The sequence below is a fragment of the Helobdella robusta genome (genome assembly GCF_000326865.2).
Source record: "Helobdella robusta unplaced genomic scaffold HELROscaffold_9, whole genome shotgun sequence".
Taxonomy (NCBI): Eukaryota; Metazoa; Annelida; class Clitellata; order Rhynchobdellida; family Glossiphoniidae; genus Helobdella; species Helobdella robusta.
Window position 1 is genome coordinate 4144259 of NW_008705512.1, and position 26877 is coordinate 4171135.

At 33.6% G+C, this 26877-nt stretch overlaps 1 protein-coding gene across 1 annotated transcript; it reads right to left on the minus strand.

The window, feature by feature from the left end:
- Positions 1 to 262: 262 nt before the first annotated feature.
- Positions 263 to 26393, minus strand: HELRODRAFT_71181 (hypothetical protein; the record flags this gene model as incomplete). The annotated part of the gene is made up of 7 exons (XM_009032975.1): positions 263 to 401; positions 5366 to 5543; positions 5871 to 6115; positions 23189 to 23254; positions 23606 to 24324; positions 25057 to 25168; positions 25849 to 26393. Coding segments are annotated over 7 exons (2004 nt in total), but the record flags the coding sequence as incomplete, so codon positions are not given.
- Between the last annotated feature and the right edge of the window lie 484 nt (positions 26394 to 26877).

Consider the following 26877-nt stretch of genomic DNA (forward strand, 5'->3'; position numbering starts at 1 on the left):
GCATTTTACTGCCTCGTGATGTGGGAAGCACGTTTTTATTTTTTCCATGCGCATCGCTTCCTTTTATTTCCGGTTTCATCATCATCATCATCGTCGTCGTCATCGTCGTCGTCGTCATAGCTGACGTCATAACTTTTGAGGTCGTCAACATTTTATTTGATTTATTCCTCTTCCTGGTCATCATTTTTTGCCTCATGCACCTGGCAAACCTTTTCTCGGCCGATGTTACATCAGGGAACTTGCCAAACCTCCAAATGTTTCGGATATTAAAAGTCACCATAGCGTTTTGGCCGATATCTAGGTCAAGTGATTTTAATTGGGTCACGACGTGATTGGCCGGCGTGGTTGAAGGCATGTAGATGGTCGACAAGCGGCCGCGTGGGTGGCGGCGGTTGTGGTGGCTGTTGGGCTGTGGGTGGATGATAGATGGCGCGTTGTCGTTGACGTCATCCACCTGTGGTGTCGTTGTTGTGGTTGTGTGTTGTTGTTATTGTTATGGTGATGTTTTGTTGTTATGGTGATGTGTGTTGTTGTTGTGATGTGTGTGTATGTTGTTGTGGCGTGTATGTTGTTGCTGTTGACGAGGTTTAGCTCTTGTTATTATTGTCCTTTATGATCGAAAGAATGAATAAGTCAATGAAAAAATGAATGAATGAAGTAATGATTGATTGAATGAATGAATAATTAAATGAATGAATAAATTTAAAATTAAACTATTGATATAACAAACGAATGAATGAATATACAAATGAATGAATGAATGAATGAATGAATGAAAGAATGAATGAATTAAGAAATAAATAAATGAATGAATGAATGAATCAATCAATTAATGAATAAATAATGAATTAGAATAAATACATGGCTATTTTATTCATGGCAAAAAACAATAATAATTTTAATGTTGCATGTTTGTCGATTTTTATCAGCTTTCATACAACTTTATGACAGAAATAAACTCTATATTTTTATATTCATGTAAAACATATCTGAAATAAAATTTTTCTAACACAAGAAAATAAAATTAACATGACAAAAGAGTATGGTATAGTACATCAGGTATTTCGGTGAGTATTTTTGAGGTATCATATTTTAAAGGGTGTTAAAGAATGCATTTTTTGTACCTGGTTGAATATTTTACTGAATTCTTAAAGAAGAGTTTTGCAATGTAACAAAGTATGTGATAAATGTAATATGTATGTATGTATGTATGTATGCATGTATGCATGAATGTATGTATGTATGTATGTATGTATGTACGTATGTATGTATGTATGTATGTATGTATGTATGTATGTATGTATGTATGTATGTATGTATGTATGTATGTATGCATGCATGTATGTATGTTTGCAATCTTTGTTTGGAGACCTGGTGGAATACACCGTATGTGTGATGAATGTTTTAAAATTGCTCTGCTCTCAATGAAACCACCACTCCTGTGAGTTTGTTTTTGTATGTTTGTTTGTATATATTTATACGTATGTTTGTATGTTTGTATGTATGTTAGTAAGTATGTATGTATGTATGTATGTATGTATGTATGTATGTATGTATGTATGTATGTATGTATGTATGTATGTATGTATGTATGTATGTATGTATGTATGTATGTATGTATGTATGTATGTATGTTTGTATGTATGTATGTATGTATGTATGTATGTATGTATGTGGTGATGAATGTTTATCCCCAAGTTGTTACACGTTTTATTTAATGTTGTTATAATGCTCTGCTCATAGCGGTCAGAAGTAAAAGCAACTGTGTAGGTATTAGTGCAGCCACTACTACAACGGCCATTACTTCTGTTACTACTACTACTACTACGACTACTATTACTAATACTACTACTACAAACATCATTACTACAACTGCTACTACTAATTTTACTACCACTACTACTGCTACTGCAGCTTCTACTACAATTACTGCTGTTGCTTCTGTTTTATAGCTGTTTGGAAAAAATATTACAACTAAAAACAAGCCACTTTTGGATAAATATTTCGCTATACTTTTCCTTTACAATTGTAAGTAGAGAAAGTCTATTAATAGCCAGGCTAGTAATAATAGAAAAATAAATTTATTTTCGTATCTTTTTATGTTTTTCACTTGTCAAAGTTTATCAGAAAGAAGGCGTCTTTTTTTTGAAAGAAATGTTTGTCTCAGAGCTCTGAAAATAATCTCGCCAATTTTTAATTCGTTTTTTTTTTAGAAAATTTTATATCTCCGTGAGAGTGACTGAATTACGGCATTGCTTGTTGCTACAACTACTACTCTTGCTGCTATTACCACTACCACAACCACCAATGCTGCTGCTACAGCATCAAAATCCACTGAGAGAAGTAACTATAAAAATAGGATTAGTGGCTGTGATAATACTAGTAGAAGTGGTAGTAATTTTAGTAGTTGTCATAGTATAAGTAGTAGTAGTAATAGTAGTAGTAAAATTAGTAGTAGTAGTAGTAGTAGTAGTAGTAGTAGAAGTAGTAGCGGCGTTATTGGCAACACAAAATGTATGTCGAAGCATCTGCAGTAGCTGTAGTATTAACGATAAAGTCTGTAGTGATAATACTAAACTGACAGACGGTTGTGCAATAACTAGGTTTTATCATTCAATAACTTTAACAAGGAAGACAGTATAATTACTAATACTATTGCTGTTGTTGTTATTGTCGTCGTCGTCGCTGTTGTTATTGTTGTTGTTGTTAATGTCATTTTTGTGTTGTTGTTGTTGATGTTATTGTTAATGTTTTTGCTGTAGTTGTTGCTGCTGTCTAGTTTATAGTTATTAGTTATTTAGTCTATTTTTTATTATCAAGTTAGCGTTATTAGTTTTTTTTTCGTGACACTTTTACTCAAACGTATCTTTAAACAGTTGCAGGTGTTATTATTGTTATTAGTCTTATTTTTCATCTTCTTATTCTTCTTTTTATTTTTCCAATACCACTATTACAATTATTTTTGTTTGGTTATTGCCTTTATTGTCCTTCGATCAATTTAGAAATGCAATTTTTTGTCTAAAACAAACGAAATTAACTGAAATAATAATTTCATGAAAGTATTAAATGAAGTATTTTAGTAGAATAACTTGCACAAAATTACTATGTATGTTGTTAACTGTCATTTTGATGTTACTTATTCAGTATAAGTATTATTAATTGTAGTATTGGTTAGATATCCATTCCATGTATCAACACGTTGGATGTGATAAGTGGAGATTTCTTTGTATTCAAACCTTGTCACTATAACATTAATGCCAAACCTCTTAGCCATTACGCTATTCAATTGTTGTGTGTTTGTGCGCATGTAATGAACCGAAACGACCCTTTGGACATTGTTATAACTGTAAACGTTCAACTCTGTGATTTATGACAGGAAGAATGATGTTTTGGATGAATGGATGATTGAATAAATGGATGAATGAATGAATGTAAAAGAGAATGAATGAATAAATAAATTACTAAATGAACGAACAAACGAATGAGTGATAGATGGATAGATGATGATGGAATACTTGAGTGAATGAATGATGATTAGCGTATGTCGCGAATCAATCAGATAATCTCGGCCGATCGTTCAATTAATCGATCAATCAATCACAGAAAAAATTGCGCAAATAAATAGAACAATAAAAATGTATGATAAATTTATGTCTGATAATGCAAATAACAAAATTCGTATTTTTCAATTTATTTTCAACTTTGACTACAAGACAGAAACTCGTTCAAGTCAACTGGCCACTGAAGAAATGATTGAGCAACGGCGTGTCCAGTGGTCCGGCCATGACTCCAGAGTGAACGGGACACTACTACCGCACAATTTGTTCTGCAGTGGTCGGCCAGACTATTAGGAAAGTTCAAAGATTCAAGACAGAAAGACATGGATGAAACAGATAGGAGAAGATCTTAAATGATCCAGCAATGAGCAAATTGGATTGTGAAGGAAGAAATTCGTGAACCATCAGCAGTCTATTGGCGGCGAAACCCTTCATTGCGACCCGCCAGCTGAGGGCCAAAAAAAGAAGGTGTAATTTTACTACTCTCCAACATTTGAATGTGGTTTTGCAACACTCACGCGATGGTGTGGCGGTAAAGTGCCTGGCATTATTATTGCAGAGACCGCATTCGATTACAAAACGATTCCCGGCTTTTAAATGCAGTGTGTGTGTGTGTGTATGTGTGTGATGCGTTGTTTCACATGTGTATCTACGTGCACTGTGTGTTTTTTTTGTTGACGCCTCTAAAAAATATTGAAGAAAAAATTTTAATTCATTAATGTTTTAATTACTGCATTTACATGCAGTAATTAAAACATTAACACGGAATTACTGACTTTTATTCAGAGAATTAAAATAATTTAACAAATAACGACAATAGTAATAGAAGAGGTATTTCGTCCTTCATATTTTGTTCTCCTTCTGCTTTTTAAATAAATGATGACTGCCAGGTCGACACGATATATTTCATTCCTAAATTGAGTTTTCAATGCTTTACTGGTTTTGTTGTTCCTTCTGCTGCTGTGGCTGTTGTCGCTGCTGCTGTTACGGCTACTTTTGTGTGTGTGTGTGTGTGTGTGAGTGTGTGTGTGAGTGTGCGTATAAAAGTTTGAAAAAAATTTGTTTGCGTACATATACACAGACGCACAAAACCAAAAACATACACACACTCAAACGCATACATATTTATTTATTCATTTATAATAAAATCGTCCCCATTACTAACATTTGCTTCGTCATGACGTCAACAACAACAACAAAAACAATAACAACATAACGACGACGACAACGACAACAACAACATCTAAAACTTCAAAATAATGAAGAAAAAACGTACAATGATAGTTGTCGTTGCGGTGGTTGCCAGCTTCCGATCGCTGACGTCACGAGCGACAACAATCACGTGATACTCCTCCTCGGTCTCTCTGTCCAGTGGCTCTAATAGAATCAACTCACCGGATGTTGAGTTGATGCTAAAAATTTTGTTGATTGTTGTTGTTGTGTAGGGTTTTGTTGATGCCGTTGCTGCTGATGATGAAAAAAATGAATTTTGTTGTGCATATTGCTGAGAGGTATTGTTGTTGTTGCCTCTAGACAAAAATGTGTTGAAGTTGTTTTCAGTTGAAGCCATGTTGTTCGATGTTGACTGTTGTTGTTGCCAAACAAAAAATTGTTGTCGTTTCAGTTGTTTATTGTTGTTGTTGTATTTTTCAACATTTTCAAAATTACCTCCAACAACATTCTTGACAATTTCGATTTCGAAACGATTATAAGGCGGTTCATCTTCATCAACGAATCGAATTCTTCCAATTACTAACGGAACTTTCGAGTTCTCTCGTACCCTGAACACCTCGCTTCCTGGCAATAACTTCGGTCTCTCATCATTCTGATCAAGAACTTTGATGAAGATGGACGTGATGGAGGATTGAGATGAAAGGCCGCGATCCACGGCAGCCACAGTCAGCGTGTAGTGGTCGAACAGTTCGCGATTTAATGAAATTTTCGTTCGTATCTCGCCTGTCACGCTGTCTATCGTGAATGCAGTGGCTTCGAATTTGTTGTTGTTGTTGTCGACGTTGTTGTTGTTGTTGTTGTTGTTATTGTTGACATTGACGTCACCGTTATTGCTGTGGAATGATGATAACGTTGAAATATTGGTGTTGAATAAAGGTTGCTGTTGAGATTGTTGTTGATGCTGTTGAGATTGTTGTTGAGATTGTTGTTGATGTTTTTGCTGATTTAATGGCACAGCAAAAACATTAAAAATATTTTCTACACTATCGGCGCCCTCTTTGCGTGTGTTTATCCCACTTTTGCTACTAACATCGACTGTAGCTTTGTCGTCGTCGTCGTCGTTGCGATTGTGGCTGCTACTTGTGTGCGCCAACTCAGATAGAATGTAGTAAAAGACCACAGCGTTTTGCCCTGTGTCCGAGTCAAAGGCCTTGACCTTGATGAGGGGTGTTTCGTGGGGCAGGTTCTCCATAACTTCCGTTTTGTATTCGGACTTGTCGAAGCGTGGCGCATTGTCGTTGACGTCTGCCACGTTGACGATCAGTTGCGATTCTGTCGTCAGAGCTGGTCGGCCGCTATCTTGGCAGGATATTAAGATGGAGTAACTGAGGGGTGGAAGGGATTTAGTTTGGTTGTTTGCCGTTGTTGTTTGTTTGTTTGGTTTGTTGTTTGTGCTCTTTTGTAATCTCTCAAATACGACATTTATCCATGATATTGTAATTCACTTATCAACCCTTATCAAATTTTCTGTATCTCATTTTGAAACAACTGTCCTACCTTTTATCTATCTTTAATAATAATTATCTCTCAATAATCTTTCTTAAGGACATTATATAAAGTAAGGAAATCAGATTGTATTAGCCAGTACTTCGCCATAGCTAAAGTTCTAACTATCTGCCAACTATACACTCAAAGACTTTCTCTTTCTTCATTTTCTTCAATCACTTTAAAGAAATCTCATTTGCACACCTCCTACTTATTATTATCTCATTTGCATACTTTATTTGCACACCTCCTACTTATTCCTTCTAAAAGTTTACCACCATTCCTCACTTTTACATTCCTCTCCTACCCATAGAACTAATTCTAATTATAATAATAATGGTAATGTAGTAGTAGTAGTAATAATAATAATAATAATAATAATAACAATAATAATAACAATAATAATAATAAAAAGATAGTGATGATAACAATGATTAGGATGAGAATGATGACGACAATGACGTCATTAACGACGCGACGAAAACTCAGCGGCATAGAATAACTTTCATGCGTAACACAGAGACAAAGAACTCTCATATTTCCGGCAGACGTTACCTTAATTCACTTTTCGTGACAAATTATAACAAATTATGTAGCGCTTAACTGGCTATTCGTAACTATCCTCCTCCATCATTAGTTATTCTCGAATTAATTTGTCAGCGTGTGAAGATGCAAATATGTAGGCGTGTGTCTGTATGCTGTTAATTAATATTCATGTATGCAGGTATGTTGTGTTGTGTGTGTGTGTGTGTGTCACACATTTTCATAAATATTCTTCATTGAAGACATAAGTTAGTTTGATTAAAAGAAATCGAAACAAATAAAAGAGGGGAAAAAACTAAGTAAGCAAAATAAAAAGCTGTAATAACAATTGTAGTAATAATACTAGTAGTATTAATTGATGTAGTAATGGTAAAGTAGTTGTAGTACTTGCAGTACAGCAGCAGCAGCAGCAGTAGTAGTAGTAGTTGTTGTTGTATTAATAGTAGTAGTCGTAGTTAAATACAGCCTCTGGTTGTTTTATCTCCCCTAGCACATTGAACAATTTATGAATTCATTCTTGCTCATCATAATCCAGCGCAGACTCACACCGCGCCACGCCACGCCACGCCACACCACTGCATTATTTTGTTTCATTTTTGTGGAAATAAATTTATGACATTTTTAATTTCGAGAAACCAGCCAATCAATGAATGAATAATTGAGTGAACGAATGCATGAATGAAAAACAAATGAATGAATGAATGAACAAATAAATGAATTAATAGATGAACAGCAATCGATCAAACATCCAACCAATCAATCAATTTATAAAAATTATAATAATCCCGCCCTAACCATTGGAAATTTAAAATCCAGAAATAAAGTATTATTTAAATTACTAGCGCAGAACCTTATTAATATTCATGACGTGACGTCACAGGCTAATGAATAATTCAAACGCTAATAGTTGGCTGGAATACCTAACCAATGGGCGGTTGGTAATTTATTGGAAAAAAACCGCTCAACGCCTCTCTCTTTCTCCATCTTCTCTCTCTCTTTTCATCTTTTCTCTTTCTTTCTTTCCATCTTCTTGCTTCCAGTTCTGATTTTCTTTCTTTCTTTCACTCCTATTCACTCTCCTTTCCTCTCTCCTTCGTTTTATTGTTCTGTTGATAAATGTTGATGTATGCAATTTGTTTTTCAGTATTCTGATTTTTTTCTGATTACATTTTTTCTTTTTATCTTTCGTCATTCCATCATTTTCTTACTCTCTCTCTCTCTCTCTCTTTGTCTCTCTCTCTCTCTCTTTCTCCCACTCATTCACTCACCCTGTTTTCTTTCTTTCTCTCTCTTTGGTTTTCACCACTATCTCCATTTTATATTCACCCCCACTTAATTTTTCCTTCATCATCGTAAATTTTTACGTTTTTATTTGCCGAATGTGGGCTGGGTTCCTGAGAATTCACGTATAATTACGTGTGGAGTTTGTGTGAGTGTGTACGTGCGTGTGTGTATGTTTGTGTGTTTGTGCGTGTGTGTGTGTGTGTGGTGCTCGTGTGTGTGTATGTATGTATGTGTGTATTTATGCATGTCTACATGTATATGCGGTTTAGGTTTTTCTTATATATTGTTAGGAAGTAGTTACAAAATTGAATGTTGCCTGTTCGTTTTATAAGCATATATGTACAAACTTCCAACTCTAACTAAAATAACTCCCATGTCCTAACTTCTTTCGCTTCTTTTCTTTCTTTCTCAGTCTTTCTCTTTGTCTTTCGCTCTCTTTCTCTCTCTCTCTCTCTCCTTCATGTTTCTTCTCTATCTACTTTAAACTGTCCGTCCCCATCATCATACTTTTTCATCTTTTTACTTCGTGCTTGTCTTTCTTTCTCTCTCTTTCTCCCACCTCTCTCTTTCTCCCTCTCTCTTTCTCCCTCCTTCTCTCACTCTTTTTTATTCGTATATACGTGTGTGTTTGTGTATGTGTGTGTAATAATTACACCACAATAAACACGTAAACAGTTGTAGCAAATAAACATACAATCATTTCTACAATTAATTTATATTATATATATACATTAGTGAAAGAAGGTATAATTTGCATATTTGTACACCAATGTAGTCGAACATTTTGATCTTTCTGTATTTGTACGTACATTTACCTGATTAATTATTTATAACGAAGGAACACGTAGTGTTAGTGATTAATATTAATGACTGTTTTTGTATGGAACGTAATTGAGGGTATGTGATTTGGTAATCTTTGTTGTTTATTTTGTTTGTTTGTTTGTTTGTTTGTTTGTTTGTATGTTTGTTTGTTTGTTTGTTTGTATGTATGTTTGTTTGTTTGTATGTTTGTTTGTGTGTGCGTGGAAGTTTGTTTGTTTGTATGCATGTTTGTGTATGTGTGAAAGTTATGAGTATGTGTGTGTATGTGCGTGTGTACCTTATTTGTATGTTAGTATATTTACGTTTGTTTTGTCGTAGGATGTTTTGTTTCAAATTGTATGTAAGTTTAAATGTCACTCACTCACATATACACACACAAACATAACACACACACACACACATACATACACATACACAAACACACACACACAAACAAACATTACACAAACAAACACACACACACACACACACATACGTACGTACGTAACTCACACACATTTGCGTATATATATATGTCAACACGTGTATGATGTTTTTTGTACAACAGTGTATTGTTACTATCTATATACGCGTGTACATACCCCAAAATACCATTACCTTACATGTGACTTCGTTATTCATGGACCGCACAATTTATAACTTTTAAATTATCTTCAGTCACTGATTGATGGTTGGGCCGTTCTTTGGAACGTGTTAGTATTGTTATAATGTTGCTGTTGCTGTTTTGGTGTTGTTTGTTTTATTGTTAGTGCGCGTGTATGTGTGTGTGCGTGCGCGTGGCGCGCCGGTGTGTGTGTCTTAATGTTTTCAACAACGCTTTTTAATATAAACTACTACTATTATTATTACCACTACATTCAATAGTGTTAGTATTGCTGCTACTATAATTCTTACAACTTCTACTACTACTACTACCGCTACTACCACCACCACCACCACCACCACCAAAACAACATCAAGTCTACAGAAAAAGCACCAATTTATTTTGTGAAAATAAAGAGAGTAAGAGAGGGCAAGAGAGAGAGAGAAAAGAAGAGAAAAGAGAAGAGGAGATAAAAGGGAGAAAAGAGAGAGAATTATTCCTTCAAAAATTTATTTGAAGATTAAATCGTAAGTTTTAAAAAAGAAGAAAAAACTAGAAAAATTTTTAAAGATTGACTGATTTACTAAATTAATAAATGAATAAAAGAATAAAAAAATTGAAACATGAATGAATGAACAAATCATATGAAGAATGTGTAATCAAATCAATAAATGTATTAAATGGGCCGAAGGAATGAAAATGTAAATAGATGATGGAAGGGTTTAATGAATGAATAAACGAATGAATGAATGAATGGCTGTATGAATGAATGAATGAATGAATGAATGAACAAATAAAAACAAATATATAAATGAAAGAATGAATAATTGAATGAATGAAAAAATGTAGCGAAACATCTGCTATTTGAGTAAAATTAGTTTTTTTTGATGAAAATGTTCGTTATGTTATTGTCGATGTTGTTGTTAATGTTATTGATGTTGTTGTCTTTGTTGTTAGCTATGTTATTGATGTTATTGATGTTGTTGTTAATGTTTTTGATGTTGTTGTTGTTAATGCTATTGATGTCGTTGTTGTTATTATTGATGTTATTGTTGCTGTTATTGATGTAATTGATGTTGTTGTTATTGACGCTTATGACGTTGTTGTTAATGTTATTGATGTCGTTGTTGTTGTTATTATTGATGTTATTGATGTGTTTGTGTCAGCAAAAAAACATTTCATTCGGAAGAATTGATAGTGTTATTAAAAAAAATGTCACGGCCGTTATTTGATTTTTTTTTTGATGAATTGGCGCCAAAACTCAAAGAATTTTGAAATGTTGGCCGTAAAAATAACGTTATTATTATTATTATTATTATTATTATTATTATCAATATTATTATTGATTTCTCATTTTGAAATTGTTGATTGCCTAAAAGAGTTCTAGCTCAGAAATAGGATAGGTATAAATAGTAAAAAGAATGGGACCAAGGACAGAACAGAACAGACAAGAAAGAGGAAGGTAAGGTAAAACTAGAGAAAAAATGTTCATATATAATCTTGAATTCATTTGAAAATTTAGATAACTTACATCCTAGAGATTACCATATGTAGGGAGAGCAATGTATTTAACATAAGAATATATTTCAAAATTTATTTACTTATAAAATGAACATAAAGTATTTACTTGACATCTTTGAAAAATGACTTTGTGGGCGATATTTATTAAATAACTTTGAAAATTTCAACATATTTGGGCCGAGAGTTCAATACATCACATCAAAAATCACATCTGCAACAACATTGTTATTGCAGCATCATTATACACACGCACACAAGCACACGCACACACAGACAATGTGTGTATGTGTGTATAAAGGTATGTATTCATGTGTGTATGTATGTATTCCATACATGAATGTGTATATGTTGTATTTCATTTTAATGGGTATTTGTATGTTTTCCGTATTGGATTGGCTTAAGGTAAGGTCAAAGTGCTTCTGTAGAGTTTAGTTTATGTGTTTGTTTTGGAATCATTTGTATGTTTGTCTTATTTTTACGTATGTGTATGTATGTATGTTTGTGTTTGTGTGTGTGTTTATAATAAACCAAGCGCACGTTAAACAAGCGCACATACACCACTTAAAAAACTTCACATTCACTGGCACATACACAAAATCACCACACACACAACACACACATACACACGAGCAAACAAACACACACACACACACACGAGCAAACAAACACACACACACACACACGAGCAAACAAACACACACACACACGAGCAAACAAACACACACACACACGAGCAAACACACACACACACACGAGCAAACAAACACACACACACACGAGCAAACAAACACACACACAGACTAAAAAACACACACATACACAAACAGTAAACAAACACACACACATACAAACAAACAAACACACACAGATACATACACATCTAGACAAAATCCACGTATAAAATGAAAATGCAGGAAGATAACGTGCGGAGCATGTGGGCATGGAGAATGGAAGAGAGTCTTGCATGCATTGTGTCGCTGGCTGGCTGGTTGGCATGCTGACTCTGGATACGGATAACTAGTTGGTTGCAATGAATGGAGCCCGGATAGCGAGGCAATCAATAATACTTTGTTCTACTTAACTATATGGAGAAGAAAAATTTATTTCCTCTTGTTCGTTCACTCATTTGTCTCCTATTGTATACACACGCACACACGTACGCACACACGAACGTACACAAGTACATACACACACGCGCTCACACACATATGTGTGTAAATAAAACATGCCAAATCTTACGACCTATATACCCACATACATCCACACATACAGGCACACAAATCAACACAAACTTTTACACACACACACGCATAAACGCATACACTTTCACGTCCACAAAATCTCGTACGCACGGACGCACACACGCACACACTGATATCACTCATTTACAGTTTTACAAAACTTTTTTGACAGACATCAACGCGGAGAATAAAAATGAAAATTGTGAAAAAAAAGTAAATGGGATTGGGAAAAAAAAATTTGGAAAGGAGAAAATGAAAATAGTGTGAAAAAAATTTAGAAAATGAGGTGAGAAAGAGAGAAAGAGTGAAAATAAAAAAGAGAGGGGAAGAAAAAAGAGAGAAAGAAAGAAAAAGAGAGAGAGAATAAAGTAGAAAAGCAAAGAAAAAACACAGAGCAGAAAAAACGAGGTTAGTAAACGAAAGAAGAAAGAGAGAAGAAAGAAATAAATAAAAGAAGTGTGTGTGTGAGGGAGAGAGAAAGAGAGAAAGAGAGAGAGAGAGAGGGAGGTTGGATGTGAAGATGCATCATTATAGAAGAGCGGGATTTTTTCGATTTCATATTATACGCATTTCCATCTCCTCCCTGGTGTGCCAGCAAAATAAATACCGACCTGCTAAAAACAAGCACGCACAAATACCAACGGTACCGCGGAGTTCATACCCAAAAACGTACTTCACTTGTGAATACCAATAGAATTCGGGTATGTTTTACATATAAGCAAGCATACATGATGATTGCATCACCAGTAAATGTGAAAACAATATGAAAAATAATAATCCTAATAAAAATTTATGCCTGCATCTGAACGCCCAAACTAACAAACAACAAATTATGCAGTGCTTTTTAGAAATCTTCTTAGTAATTTGCACGCAAATTTATACAAACTGATGTAAAACTTTGTAAAAAAAAACGAAACGAAAAACTAAAACAAAACTCGTTATAAGGCAAACAGCTCTTTTGGTTTTGGAAACAACTTTCATTTTCAACGATAATTAAAAAAATACAAAATCATAGATACAATTTTCAAATTACATCTTTGCCAAGAAAATTTACAAACAAAATTTACATGCAAAATTCCAGCTATACAAAATGATGCAAATGCAAACATACGCATACAACAATGGCACACAAACATCAAACACAAACATACAAACCCCACACAAAAAACATACAAAGACATACATAAAGCATACAAAAACACATAGAAAAACATTCAAACAAAACAGGTGGACACATAAATAGATATGTAAGCAAACAATCAAACGAACCAACACATGTTACGTTACGATTCCTTTGTGTATCTCGATCTCAAATTTCATTAGAATTCTCGTCTTAGTCAACGACAATGTCCTATGCGTACAAATACACAAACACGGTAAAACACAAATACCTAAACATACAAACAGGGTAAAACACAAACACCTAAACATACAAACAACTATCTAAAGATACAAAAACCTAGAACATACAAAATAACCATTTTGTTTGCGCAATGTTATCTCTTTAAACTGAATAACAACAACAATAATAACAACACCAAAATAATAATAACAAAAATAATAACATTATAATTGTTATTATTATTAATATTTTCATCAAAAAATAAATAATTATAATGAGAAACATGGACTAAGATGAAGTGTGCTGTTGAGAGAAACGAACAGTATAACAAATTCAAGAAGAAACATATGGCGGTAAATCTCAGGAAGATTGGGAGAGCAATGACGAGGGGAAGAAAAAAGAAAGAACGAAGAGAGAGAGAGAGAAAGAGGAAAAAAGAGAGAAAGAAAGAGAGACAGAGAGAAAGAAAGTGAAAAAGAGGAACAGTGAAAAAAAAGAGAAAAGAAAATTCGAAAACCACAACGCCAGAGATATAGAGAAAAAAAAGATAGAAAGATAGAAAAAGAAGAGGAGAGGTGAAAAAACAAAGGAAAAATAAAAAAGGATACAGAAAGAGTGAGAAAGAGAGATAAAAGAGAGAGAGAGAATGGGAGTGGAAAAGTCAGTGAAATTGAGAAGAAACAAAATAGAAAAATAAAACAAAAGAAATAAGCAAAAAGGCCACGAAATTTCAAAAGGAAAAAAGTTGAAGAAGTGAAACAAATGAACAGATTGTGCAGATAATAAAACATAGAGAGTAATAATAATAAGGAAAATGAGAGAAAGGGAGAGAGAGTGAAAGAGGGAGAGATGGTGAAAAAGTAAGAGAGACGAGGCTATACGGGTATTTAAATTTCTCGGCAGCAAACCCGACGGGATCTCAGTTTATATGCCAAAGTAAACATCAATTATCGCGCCAAGCCAACGTAGACTAACATTTACAACCGACCAATCGAACAACAACCAGCCAACTGACCAACCAGCCAACTGACCAACCAAAACAACCAATTGGCCAATTAAACATTAAACTAATCAATCAATAAATTAACTCACCAACTAAACAGAACAACAAACAACCTACGAACAAGTTATCCAACCAAAGTTAATCAATCAATCAACCGATTGACCAACCAGGAAATAAACTCATTAGACAATCAATTATCTAACCAGCCAACCAATCAACCAACCAATCAACCAACCAATCAATCAACCAACCAGCCAAACAACCAAACAACCAACCAGCCAAACAACCAACAAACGAACTACACACCCTATGTTAAACAACGCGCACATATACATACACACCTTATAAAACACACAAACGACTGTGTATCGCAAACATTCAGCGCGCTAAATGCATATGATGTATTTCGTACATTAGCACGTTTGGCACACACACACAACACACACACACACACACATACACACATACATACATACACACACACACACACACACAAGTACACAAACATAAATGCATACATAAACACACATACGAACACGCAAACATATACAAATAGTTGAATAATTATTAAAGGTATTTCTATAGATAATGATATACGCATACACATTTTTGATAAACCATTCACCACACATACACACACACACAAAAACACAAACAAACACACACAATCATACGAGCCAGTAAAGAGAAGGCTTATAAAGCATGCTAGCGGATCTCGGGTTAATCTAATAGGAAGAACTCTGAGAAACCACCGTTCGGCTGTCGTAAATTTCAACTGGACAGGTAGGTAGGTAAGAGGAAGAGGTTGCCTTAATGAAATAGTAAGGTAAAGATATACAGTCTCTCTTTTATTCTTATTCTCTCTTTTTCCTCTCTCTTTTTCTATCTCTCCTTTCTTCTTTTCTTTGTTTATGTCTCTGTCTATGAAATTAACTGGTCTGATAGGTAGGTAGGCAGAAGAGATTGTCATAATTGATAAGTGGTGTGAGGGAATATAGTTTTTGTACATCCACTGTCTCTTTTCTCATTATTTCATTCCAGTTTTTCCACTCTTCTTCTCTCTTCAGCTCTCTTTTTTTTTCATTTAATTTTTTTGACATTTTTGGTGTCAATGTTTTCAGAACGTATGTATGAATATGTGTATGTGTGTGTATGTATGACTGAAGTTACAGAATTGGCCGAGAAATGAATACAAATTGTTAGATACAAACTAATGCATTGAATGGTTTTTTGACTTGGCTAACATTTCATGGGTAAAGAAATTGTTGAGCTGGTCTATATTAGCCAGGAAGAAATGGCTCTAAAAAAAATCTGTTTTAAATCTTTAAATATTTAAATGAAAATCAAGTTTGTATACTGTTCTGGAGTTTGAATTATAATAGTAATGTTTTATTTTTCATTTAACAACTAATTTAAATAATAAATAATAATAATAATTATAATAATAATAATTCAAATAAATAATTAATTCCAAACTCCATGAATATCAATAATAGTTTTGCGGTTGATGTTATTACAAGATCACATTTGTTATTGATGTTTTAATGTTACAAAAACCATTAACATCATCTGAAAAAAAATATACAACAACAACAACAACAACATCAACAGCAACAACAACAACAGCAGCAGCACCATCAGCAACAACATTAACTACAACAGCAATGACGCCAACAATATGTGTAAGTGCTTGCCATTGTTATTAAAATTTCGCCAAGTAACACATGCCTGAGGCTAAAGTTGCTTCGAAAAAATTAAAAAGGAAGATTACGATGATGACGACGACGACGATTAGGATGAAGATGATAAAGAAGATGATGGAGAAGAAGATGAAGATGATGATGGTGACAAAGATAATAACGGTGGTGATTGTGATGTGATAAAAAGATTATGATATTTGCAGTAATGATGATTACAATAATATAAACGACAATGATGAAGATGATGAGGAGCAAGGCGATGATGATGATGATGATGAACAAGATGATGATGGCAGCGATAAAAGATAATGATGATAACGACGATGATAATGAAGAAAATGATGATGGTAGTGAAATATTTCTCAACAAAACCGTCAACTAGACCAGACCGACTTTTGTGATTGGGAAAACTATTTCCTCATAATTTCAAGAACAAAAAAAAACAACAAAACAAAAACCAAAAATCAAAAACTGACTTAAAGAAAAACATACAAACAAAATTTAATAGAAAAAACAAAATGAAAAACTGTACAAACATACAAAAATAAATTGCGAAACATACAAAAATTGTGTACAAAACATACAAAATAAACAACAAAAATCACTATTACACAATATACAATACAGCAACATGGAACAATCTAAAAAATACAAATAATACAAGACAGAAACAAAACATGATGTGACTATTGAAAGATGTTTTGAAAATTGCAAACAACGTTTTGAGAGCTTTTTAATGATGAACACAGCTAAGAGGCGTGCAATCCAGATAGAAAAATATAACACGTGTCGACTTAAGCCTAAGACGGCATACATAAAAATTACAACTAAGATGTATACATAAAATATACTAAAATCTATAGTATAACTATACTAATATATACCATCAAATAAGAAAATATATATAAATTTGTGTTAGTTCAAAAAACAAAGAAGATGTTATCTTAAGCTTAACACAACATAGGTAAAAATTACTGCCATTGAGATGCAAAAATAAATACAAAAACTACAACATAAATAAAAACAAAATATAATACAATACAATACAATGCAATACGATACAATACAATACAATACAATACAATACAATATAATACAACACAAAGAATGAATAAGAACACATATACAACATAAAAATACCCAAAATTGTTATAGGAAAAATTTATTGACAATAAGTAGCTCAGACACTTGAAGCATACAAAAACATCGTCGAAAAATTTGTATAAATCTAAAAATACATAATACGAAGAAATACCTGATAAAATCTCAGAGCATGTACAAACACAAAAAATGACATGCAAAAATCATTTCAAATGAATCTTAATACACAAAATACTACAAAAATACATAGCGAGTTTCAAATAAATCTTAATACACAAAATACTACAAAAACACATAGCAACAAATACGATCATATAAACCATGCTAATTGGTACTCTTAAACAATAAAGGTTTGTGAAAAACATAACGTGTAAGCAAAGCACACTTCAATTTAAAGAAACATTAATAACCATTTCTTAGCAGGAAGCACGCAAATAGATATGCGTAATCTTATTTTCAAATACACTCCCAGATATGTAATTTTTATAATAGGATGATCTTGATCATACACACATCACAAGCTTACACACACACACATACACATATACATACATACATACATACATACACACACACATACATACATACATACACACATACATACATACATGCATGCATGCATACATACATGCACACAAAACGCACATGAACCTTAAAGCAAAACACCCATCTAAACAAACACCCTCAACTACAAAGAAAATAGACACACGCACAAACACACACACATACATACACACACATACATACACACATACATATGTACACACACACAGACACTTACACACAGACACGCACACACTTATTAATATGCTAGCGTGCGTATAGAGGCATAAATGTACTAACAAACGTCAGTTGGACTGCTTCGATGAACAGTAAAAAATGCACTCTACTGGGTATTATACCTTATAACGCAAGAAAATATACCACAACTACTGCTACTATTGCTGCTACTACTACTGCTACTATTGCTGCTACTACTTCTGCTGCTACTATTGCTACTGTTGCAGCTACTGCTTCTGCTGCACATAGCTTATTGATACAATCGACAATAAAGCTGCTTTTCTTGATGCTGTTGATTAATAACATCAAAAGTTAAGGTACATTTTATATTATTTGATCGAGTTTGTTATTTGGTTTGGCACGAACGTACGTACAAGCGTCGCGCGTTGCAAACTACGATAAATAGGGAATGTTTACGTGAAGAATTCAAACCACGGTTACTACTCTTTAGTGTTAGTTGTTTCTTTTTTGAGTAATAACTAAAAGTGCAAGCAGGATGATGACGTCATTTCATGACCTTTTGAACTCCGTCATCATTATCAGCGTTGATGGGACGAATGGATGGAAGCATCAATCGCTGGTCAGAGTACTTTCGTTTCATTTTATTTTTGTAGGAGTTTCGTTCTTATTGGTTGAATTTTTTATTTAACTAAATTTCCTATTCTGTTTCGTAATAATTTTTATTAATATTTTGTTTATTTCATTATTATTCAAATTCATCCAACATATTTAGGGCCATTATTTTAATCATTTAACAAACTTAATAGCTGCTGCTTCTACCACCACTGCTGCTATTACTACTGCTACAACAACAACTACAACAACAACAACAACAACAAATAATATATCTACAACTACTCTTGCTGCTGCTGCTACTACTACTAACACTACAACAACAACAACGACAACAAATACTACAACTACTACTACTTTTGCTGCTACTACTGTTGATACTACTACTACTACTACAACAACTACTACTACTACCACCACTTTTGCTACTACTACTACAACTACTACCACTCTTGCTGCTACTACTGCTACAGAAGCTACTACTACTGCAACTATTCCTACTACTGTTATTGTACTAAGCTTATAGATAAAATTTTCACAACTCCTTCTGTAGGTGTGACCATCACACTAACATAACACCAGACATTTCCATCATTATTTTTCTGGTGGTCATCCTCAAACCACAAGCCCTCATTTCAGATTTCACCAAATCATTCAGGCAGACAAATAAAAATTTCCCGCCACTTAAACCGCACAAATGGCTTTTTCTTCGTGTCGATTATGCTATTTCTCAAGTTGAAGTGATAAAAATAAATAAATAGCAATAATAATAATGATAATTATTATTATTATAATAATAACGATGAAAATAATATTAATAATAAAAGAGATAACAATTTTATTCTGGTCATTAAGCTATCTAAATGAAATCATTAATATTATTAGTGTTAAATAAAAATTAATGACAAAATGTCATAAAAATGATCCCACTGATGAACAATAACAATTATTGTGCAATAATCTGAAGACTTTTTAATAGATTTTCAATGCCTTTATGTACAGACATACCCACACATCCATACAAAAAGTCATACTCAAAAATAATCTTAACAATAACCAAATAAGCATTTATATATTATATACATGTGTGTACGTGTGTGCGTGTGTGCGTACGTGAATAATAATAATAACAGTATAAAAACCATTACTACCACCATTTTCCATTTTAGTAAATGTTAATAATCGTAACGAGATATACAGAGGCTCAACGATGATGAATGACTTATATATGATAATGACTGATTTTTTCTTGCTCGCAGTGTCTCGTCGTGAGACTTTTCAGTATTTTTTGACTAAAGTTCTTGGTCGCAGCAGTGTCTCGCCATTAGACCTTTTAGCATTTTTTACATATTTTTAGTAAATTATTATTATTACTGTTCGTATTATTATTATTAAAAGTTATAATATTATAATTATGTTGTTGTATGTGTTGTTATGTTGGTGCGGTTGTCATGTGTGTGTTGTTATTTATGTGCTGCTAAATCACCTCATTAATAGTACTTTTAATTGCATTGCAACCCATATTTCTATATACTAATTTAGTATTATCGTTGCTAGTATTATTATCATTACGAATGGCACAATGGTGTATAGGTTAAGATACCTGTTAAAGAACGAAATAAGATTAATTATTTTAATAATAATAGTTATATTATTATTATTAATTATTATTATATTATTATTATATTATTATTAATAATAATAAAATTTGCTTTTTGTACAATCTCGTTTAAACAAAGGCAGATTTATGATCTGGGGTTGGCGGTTTTTTTATGGAAATAACTAATGTAATATTGGGCAGAGCGATAAATATGAATAACATTCGCCGCATTTTTGAATGTTTAGAAAACTCAACCAAAACAATTTCACGGCAATCCCGCTGGTATTATTAGTAGTTGAAGGAGAAATAATTTTATTTTCGTTAAAAAATAATAATAATTATATAGAAATTATTTATAAACAAATTGTATTATAAATGAATAAAATAATGAAAATGTTATGAGAAAAAAATTCAAATGAAATTTTATTTAAAGAGGAAGAGGAGTGGCGACGAAAATAGAAAAACTTTTCAGAACTCCAGCATACGTCTTAATGATGACGTCACGATGACGTGTTGATAAGCATTACACGTCAGAACATTGCGAATAGATTGAATTTAATTCTGTCTGTCTGTCATATTTTGTTTATTTTTTTTTAAAGTGATAAAAGGTTTTTTAATTTTTAGAAAAATTCAAAAATATTTAATTCGGACTTGAATTTGAATTAAATGTCAAACTTGTAAAAATAACAATTGAATAATGCGAAGATGATAGTGACGAAAGACGCCGAATGTCGTATCCAACCTTTTCTTATCGAATGAACGTGCAGGGATCATGCAACGGAAATAATCTACCAAAACGACAACAAAAAAATCTCATTTCTACATTTCAAATTCTAAAAACAAACAAACTAAAAAACGATTGCAACAAAATAAACAACAACAAACGAACGTAAATTCTAAAACAGAACAAAAACAAACAAAAACAGCCCAACAGAGTAGCGAACGAGGAGAGAAAAGTAATAAGAAAAACATAAATAACCAATCAGAAGCTGTGGCGTTGCGAGGTCGCAGTCGCAAATTCATAAATGCGTTCGCACACGCATATGCTAATCGAATCTATATTAGGATTTACACTCTTACTGCTATGGCTCTACTGTAAGTAAGAATGTTGTTTGCGCGCAAAAAGTATATGATGAAGAAACCACTTCTTTTTTCTTTCCATAAACTTGAAAAATTTATGAGAAAATTTACATAAATTCATATACTAAAGTAAAAAAAATATATAACAACACGTTTTAGAAAGTTGTACGTAATATAAAGGTTTGTTATAACCAATTAATGAAAGAATCTGATGGAGTATTTTGTTGTTTTTAACGGCACAAAGCACTGGAGTCATTAATATTTCAATTTTCTCTGATGTCTCTGATACAATGTTTTGATTAAATTTCATCTAGTACATTTGCGATGATAATCAAGGCATAAAATGTTTTAATAAACATCTATTCTGTATCGCAAGATACAAGAGGATGGACTGAGTGAGTGAGTGAGTTAGGGAAATCACGTCTGTGTGTGAGGGAATGAAATTGCGTTTGGTTAAAGAATAAAAGAATGGATTAAAGAATGATGAAGGAAGGAAGAAAAAAGGTGTAACTTATCTGATAGAACTCAACTTTGGAAGTACGAAAATTGATTGGAATAAAAGTTGAGGCTCGTATGAAATGTAACCCGAGACGGTTATTAGTATGTTGTATAGTATGTGTGTGTAAATGTGTGTATCTATGTGTATGAAAATCCGTTTCTCTGTGTTTGTGTGTTGTGTGTGTGTGTTACAGAAGAATAGACTGACACATGAATATGGTTGTATATGTTAGTGTGAATATGTGTGTGTGTATAAATGTGTGTTTGGGTGTGCGTGTGGATGTGTGCGTGCGTGTGTATACATGTTACCAGATGGAAAAACTGACTGACTGACGTATCCTAAATGAGCAGAACAGAATTAATTAACAGATAATATGCACGCGATAGGCGCGTCAAAGAATTTGTCAATTCTTTTACAATAACAATGTTTCAATAAATATTATGTAATGAATAAATAAATGACTAAAATAATTAATTATTTAATTAATTAATTATTCACTTAATTAATTAATTCAGCAAAGACACAATAGCAACAATGACAAAGAATATAAAGTTGCAAGGACAACTAAAACATAGATACATTAACAACATCAAAAACCGCATAAACTTAGCAGCAACGATAACAAAAACAAAGACAAAATAGCAATATCAAAAACAGCAAAAAATTACTAGCAGCGACAACAAAACCAAAAATATAATAACTGCAGGATATTGCCTTAAAAAATTAGTACACTGAGCCGTAAGACATGGTATAAGCAATAAGAAAATTTTTATTAAAACATTTGTTAGCCATTCCAATAATTAAACCAACCGCATTGATAACATCAACAACAACAACAACCACAACATTAACCACAACAACAACAACGACATAACATAACATCACCCATAACATCAACGACATTAACATCAGCAACATTAAAAATGACATCGTCATCAACCAGCATCAAAAATATAACACAACTACAACTACGTTGCATTCACAATAATGCTAATAACTTAAAATACATTAACAAGAATATCATAAAATATTACTGTAAGCTACATCAACAAAACGCCAAAAAACCAAACAAATTAGATTGATTTGATGTCAGTGGCAAATCGCAATTACATCAACTAAAAAACTCATACACTACCACACAACTATAACAATATTCAAAAACATAAAATTAGATTAATTACATTAGTATGAAATTTAAAAAATTATAAACATTAATGTCATTTTATCTTACATGAACCAACCTGGCGACATCCTCTCTATCCAAAACTTGATTCGTTTCTATCTGGTAGCCGCTTTCTGAGGCAGTTCTCTTTATTGTAAAACGACGTTTCTGATGTTGTTGTAATTGTAGTTGATGTAATTGTTGTTGTTGATGTTTTTGTGGGTGTAATTGTTGTTGTTGGAAGTTGGGTTGGTCGTTTTGTTGTGGGTTCATTTCAAAATGAGTTTCGCTGCTGAGGTATGGGTTTGATTGTTTTTTCTGATCGGAGAAACTTATTTTGTTACCATTGTAGCCGACATGCCGCGACTGTTGTTGTGGTTGTTGTTGTTCATACTGTTGTGTTTGTTGTTGAAATTGTTGTTTATCAAGTGTTCTTTTGTTTGTGACGTCATGATTTTCATCATTCATCATGGTCATCATCTTTGCAGGATCAAACGCAGAACCCAGATGAGTTTCAGAGACCAGCCGGCAACCGGCAATCATTCCATTCTCATCACTGTCAGCATCAGTGACCACAACGTGTGCCACAAACGTCCCAACAGCCGCGTTCTCAACCACACTGGCCACAACTACGTCATCGTTTTCAAGGGTCTGCATTCTTACCACAGGTTTGTTGTCATTTGTATCCAGTACAATGACAGTTATTACTGATTCTGCTGTCAACGGCTGCAAAGCAGAATCGCTGGCGATGACAGTCAGTCGGTGAGAGCGGATAGTTTCTCGATCTAAAGGAGATGTTAGTCGAATAGAACCGGTTCTTGGATCGATAGAAAAGTATTTGCTATGCTTGGCTAGCGTGTGGTTTGAAAAATAATAAAAAACTCGCGCGTTGTCGCCGTCATCCTTGTCGGTGGCTTTGAGGCTGGCGAGTTCAGTGCCGACCTGTGTGCTCTCAGATATCGGTATGCTCGTTGATTCTTTATCAAATACCGGCGGATTATCGTTGGCATCCAGCACAACAATAATTAACTGGAGTACGGACGGTGATGAGGTGGATGAAGATGATGAAGTTGGAAGAGGCTGGGTTCGATTCCCGTCCAAGGCAGCTATCCAGAGAGTGATGTTGGTGAATTGCTCTCTGTCGATCTGTTTGATGAGGAGGAGTTTTAAGTCGGTGGCTCCGTCAAGTCGCTTGTAGACCTCTGCCGTGAAATACTGTTGTTGTTGATGATGTTGTTGTTGTTGGTGGTGGTATTGCTGCAACAATTGTTGTTGCTGCTGTTGTTGTTTCGACAGTTTTCTTGATGGCTTTGATTTGTTCTGATCTGAAAAAAAATTCTTTATTAAATTTGCATTACTATTTGCTTTCAATTTCCGCTACAAAAACATGTTATTGTTGAAATTATTAATAAACCAATGGCAGTGAAATAACTATTATATCGAAATTAATGAAATTTTTGAAAGGAATCTCTAAAAACCTAGCCATAAATGACCTCTCCTCTCAAATTACTGTATTAATATTCCCACTAAAAACGTTTAAATAGTGAAACACACACACATATAAACCAAACAGACAAACACGGAGACGGATTTCAAGGCGGGCAGAGAAGGTTAATCCCTCGAGTCCGCCACGGAACAGGGACCCTCACAAGAAAGATTTTTTCTCGAAAGATTTTTTTTGCTTGTTCAGTAAAAATACGTGTTAAAAATTATAAACACTTTTCAAAAGCACTTTTGTGCCTTTTCAATCGTAAAAATAAAAATAATTCAAATTTATGGAAAGCCACTTGTTACCTCGGCATCCAAACATCTAAATAATCTGACCGTAGACAAACATACAAACACATAAAAAACATATACGTTCAAACAAAAATACATAAACATACAAACACAAACATACAAACCTTGTTTCCCTCTGACATTACCAGCAGAGTTCGCACTTGTGACGCTGTTGATGACGATGTAAGCGGTTATAGAATGTTCCTCAGAGTCCATATCAACCGCCCCATCCAACATTATAGATGTGCCAATGGTTGATGATTCACTCAGATCAATGGTCCTACAAAAATCATTTAAACAATTAAAAACAATTCGTCTAAACTAATTTAAGAATAATTAAATAGATTAGAAAAAAATTTTTTTTCCGAAAATCCACAATGAGCACTAACGAAAATTGATTGGCATAAGTGGATTACGTATGAATCATATGTAGGTAGGTACGTGGTTGGTGGTGGCGACGTGAATAATTAGGTTCTTTCGCCGTGATTTAGTTGCAGAGTGTTGCAAGAAAAATTTACATTTTATTTTATTTCCCATCAAAATTTACGGCTGAATAAAATTTAAATTTGGCAGAGCCAGACATAAAAATGGTAGTGCGGTGTCTACTTTTTATACCTTTTTATCGTCTGGCTGGTGTGCGTGTGGTCATCGTGTTGAAATATGTGAAGATCAGAAATTGTCGGAGAGTTTTTAGAAGTTGAAAGTGAAATTTTTTCCAAATTTGAGGTAGATTTAAAAAATTTTCTCAATTATTGGATGTAGTTTTTAATATATGAAATTTACTTTCGAACTCTGTTTCGATCACTCTGCTTATGTGTTTTTTTTTTAATTTTGAGAGACCGCTAAAATTTTATTTCATTTCATGTATTAAAATAGTTAATGAAATATTAATGAAAAATTTGAAAAATTTGAAAAAAAAACTATAGAAAGACTATTTAAAAAATCATATTTATTACCGACCTAATATTCGGTTCGAATACCGGTTCGTGATCGTTGATATCAGCTAAATCAATTTCAATTTTAAACGTCCTAAACCAAATCATAGGCTGAATGACGACATCCATTCGTATTCGACATTCGTCGGATCTTCCGCACATCACTTCTCTATCTAATCGACCATCGACGGTTATTTGGCCGGTTTTTTCATTTAAAGACAGGGGGCAGGTCAGTTTGGCGAGATTTTTGAATCTCAATCGTTGAAGGGCTGTTTGTAATTGGCTGTCAAAGTCTTGTTGCTGTTGTTGTTGTTGCTGTTGTTGTTGTTGTTGCTGTTGTTGTTGTTGTTGTTTGAGGAGCTGTTGGGTGATGTCCTTCTCAATTACCGACCTGAGATTCGAATGTTTGAGGATGTCCGCAGCTACAACACCGATCTGCACCTCTTCGTACAGCCGGTAATGCAGTTCATTGGCACCGCTTCGTATCAAGGTTGACGATGTTGTTGATGATGAAGATGACGATGACGATGTTAATAAAAGTGACGACGATGATGAAGATGGTGACAGCATTAATGACGATGTTAATGATGATGATGATGACGAAGACGACGATGACGATGATGATGACGATGATAAGGATGTCGTTAGTTGCAGACGAGAAAAAATTAACAATGAATATAAAAGGAAGATGATGGATGATCGCATGGATTGCAAGGAAGAGGAAGATGAAGACGCTGATGATGTCACTAATGATGATGTCGATGATGATGATGATGTAGCAAGTGACGTCACTGATGATGATTTTAGCCGTAAGGGTGATGTTGATGACAATGATGTTGACGTTGATGATGACGATGATGTTGATGATGATGACGATGTATGTGATGACGATGGTGAGGTCCTTATGGATGATGATGATGTCATTGTTAAAGATGATGAAGACGATGATGAAGACAATGATGAAGACGATGATGAAGACAATGATGAAGACGATGATGAAGACAATGATGAAGACGATGATGAAGACGATGATGAAAACGATGATGAAGACGAT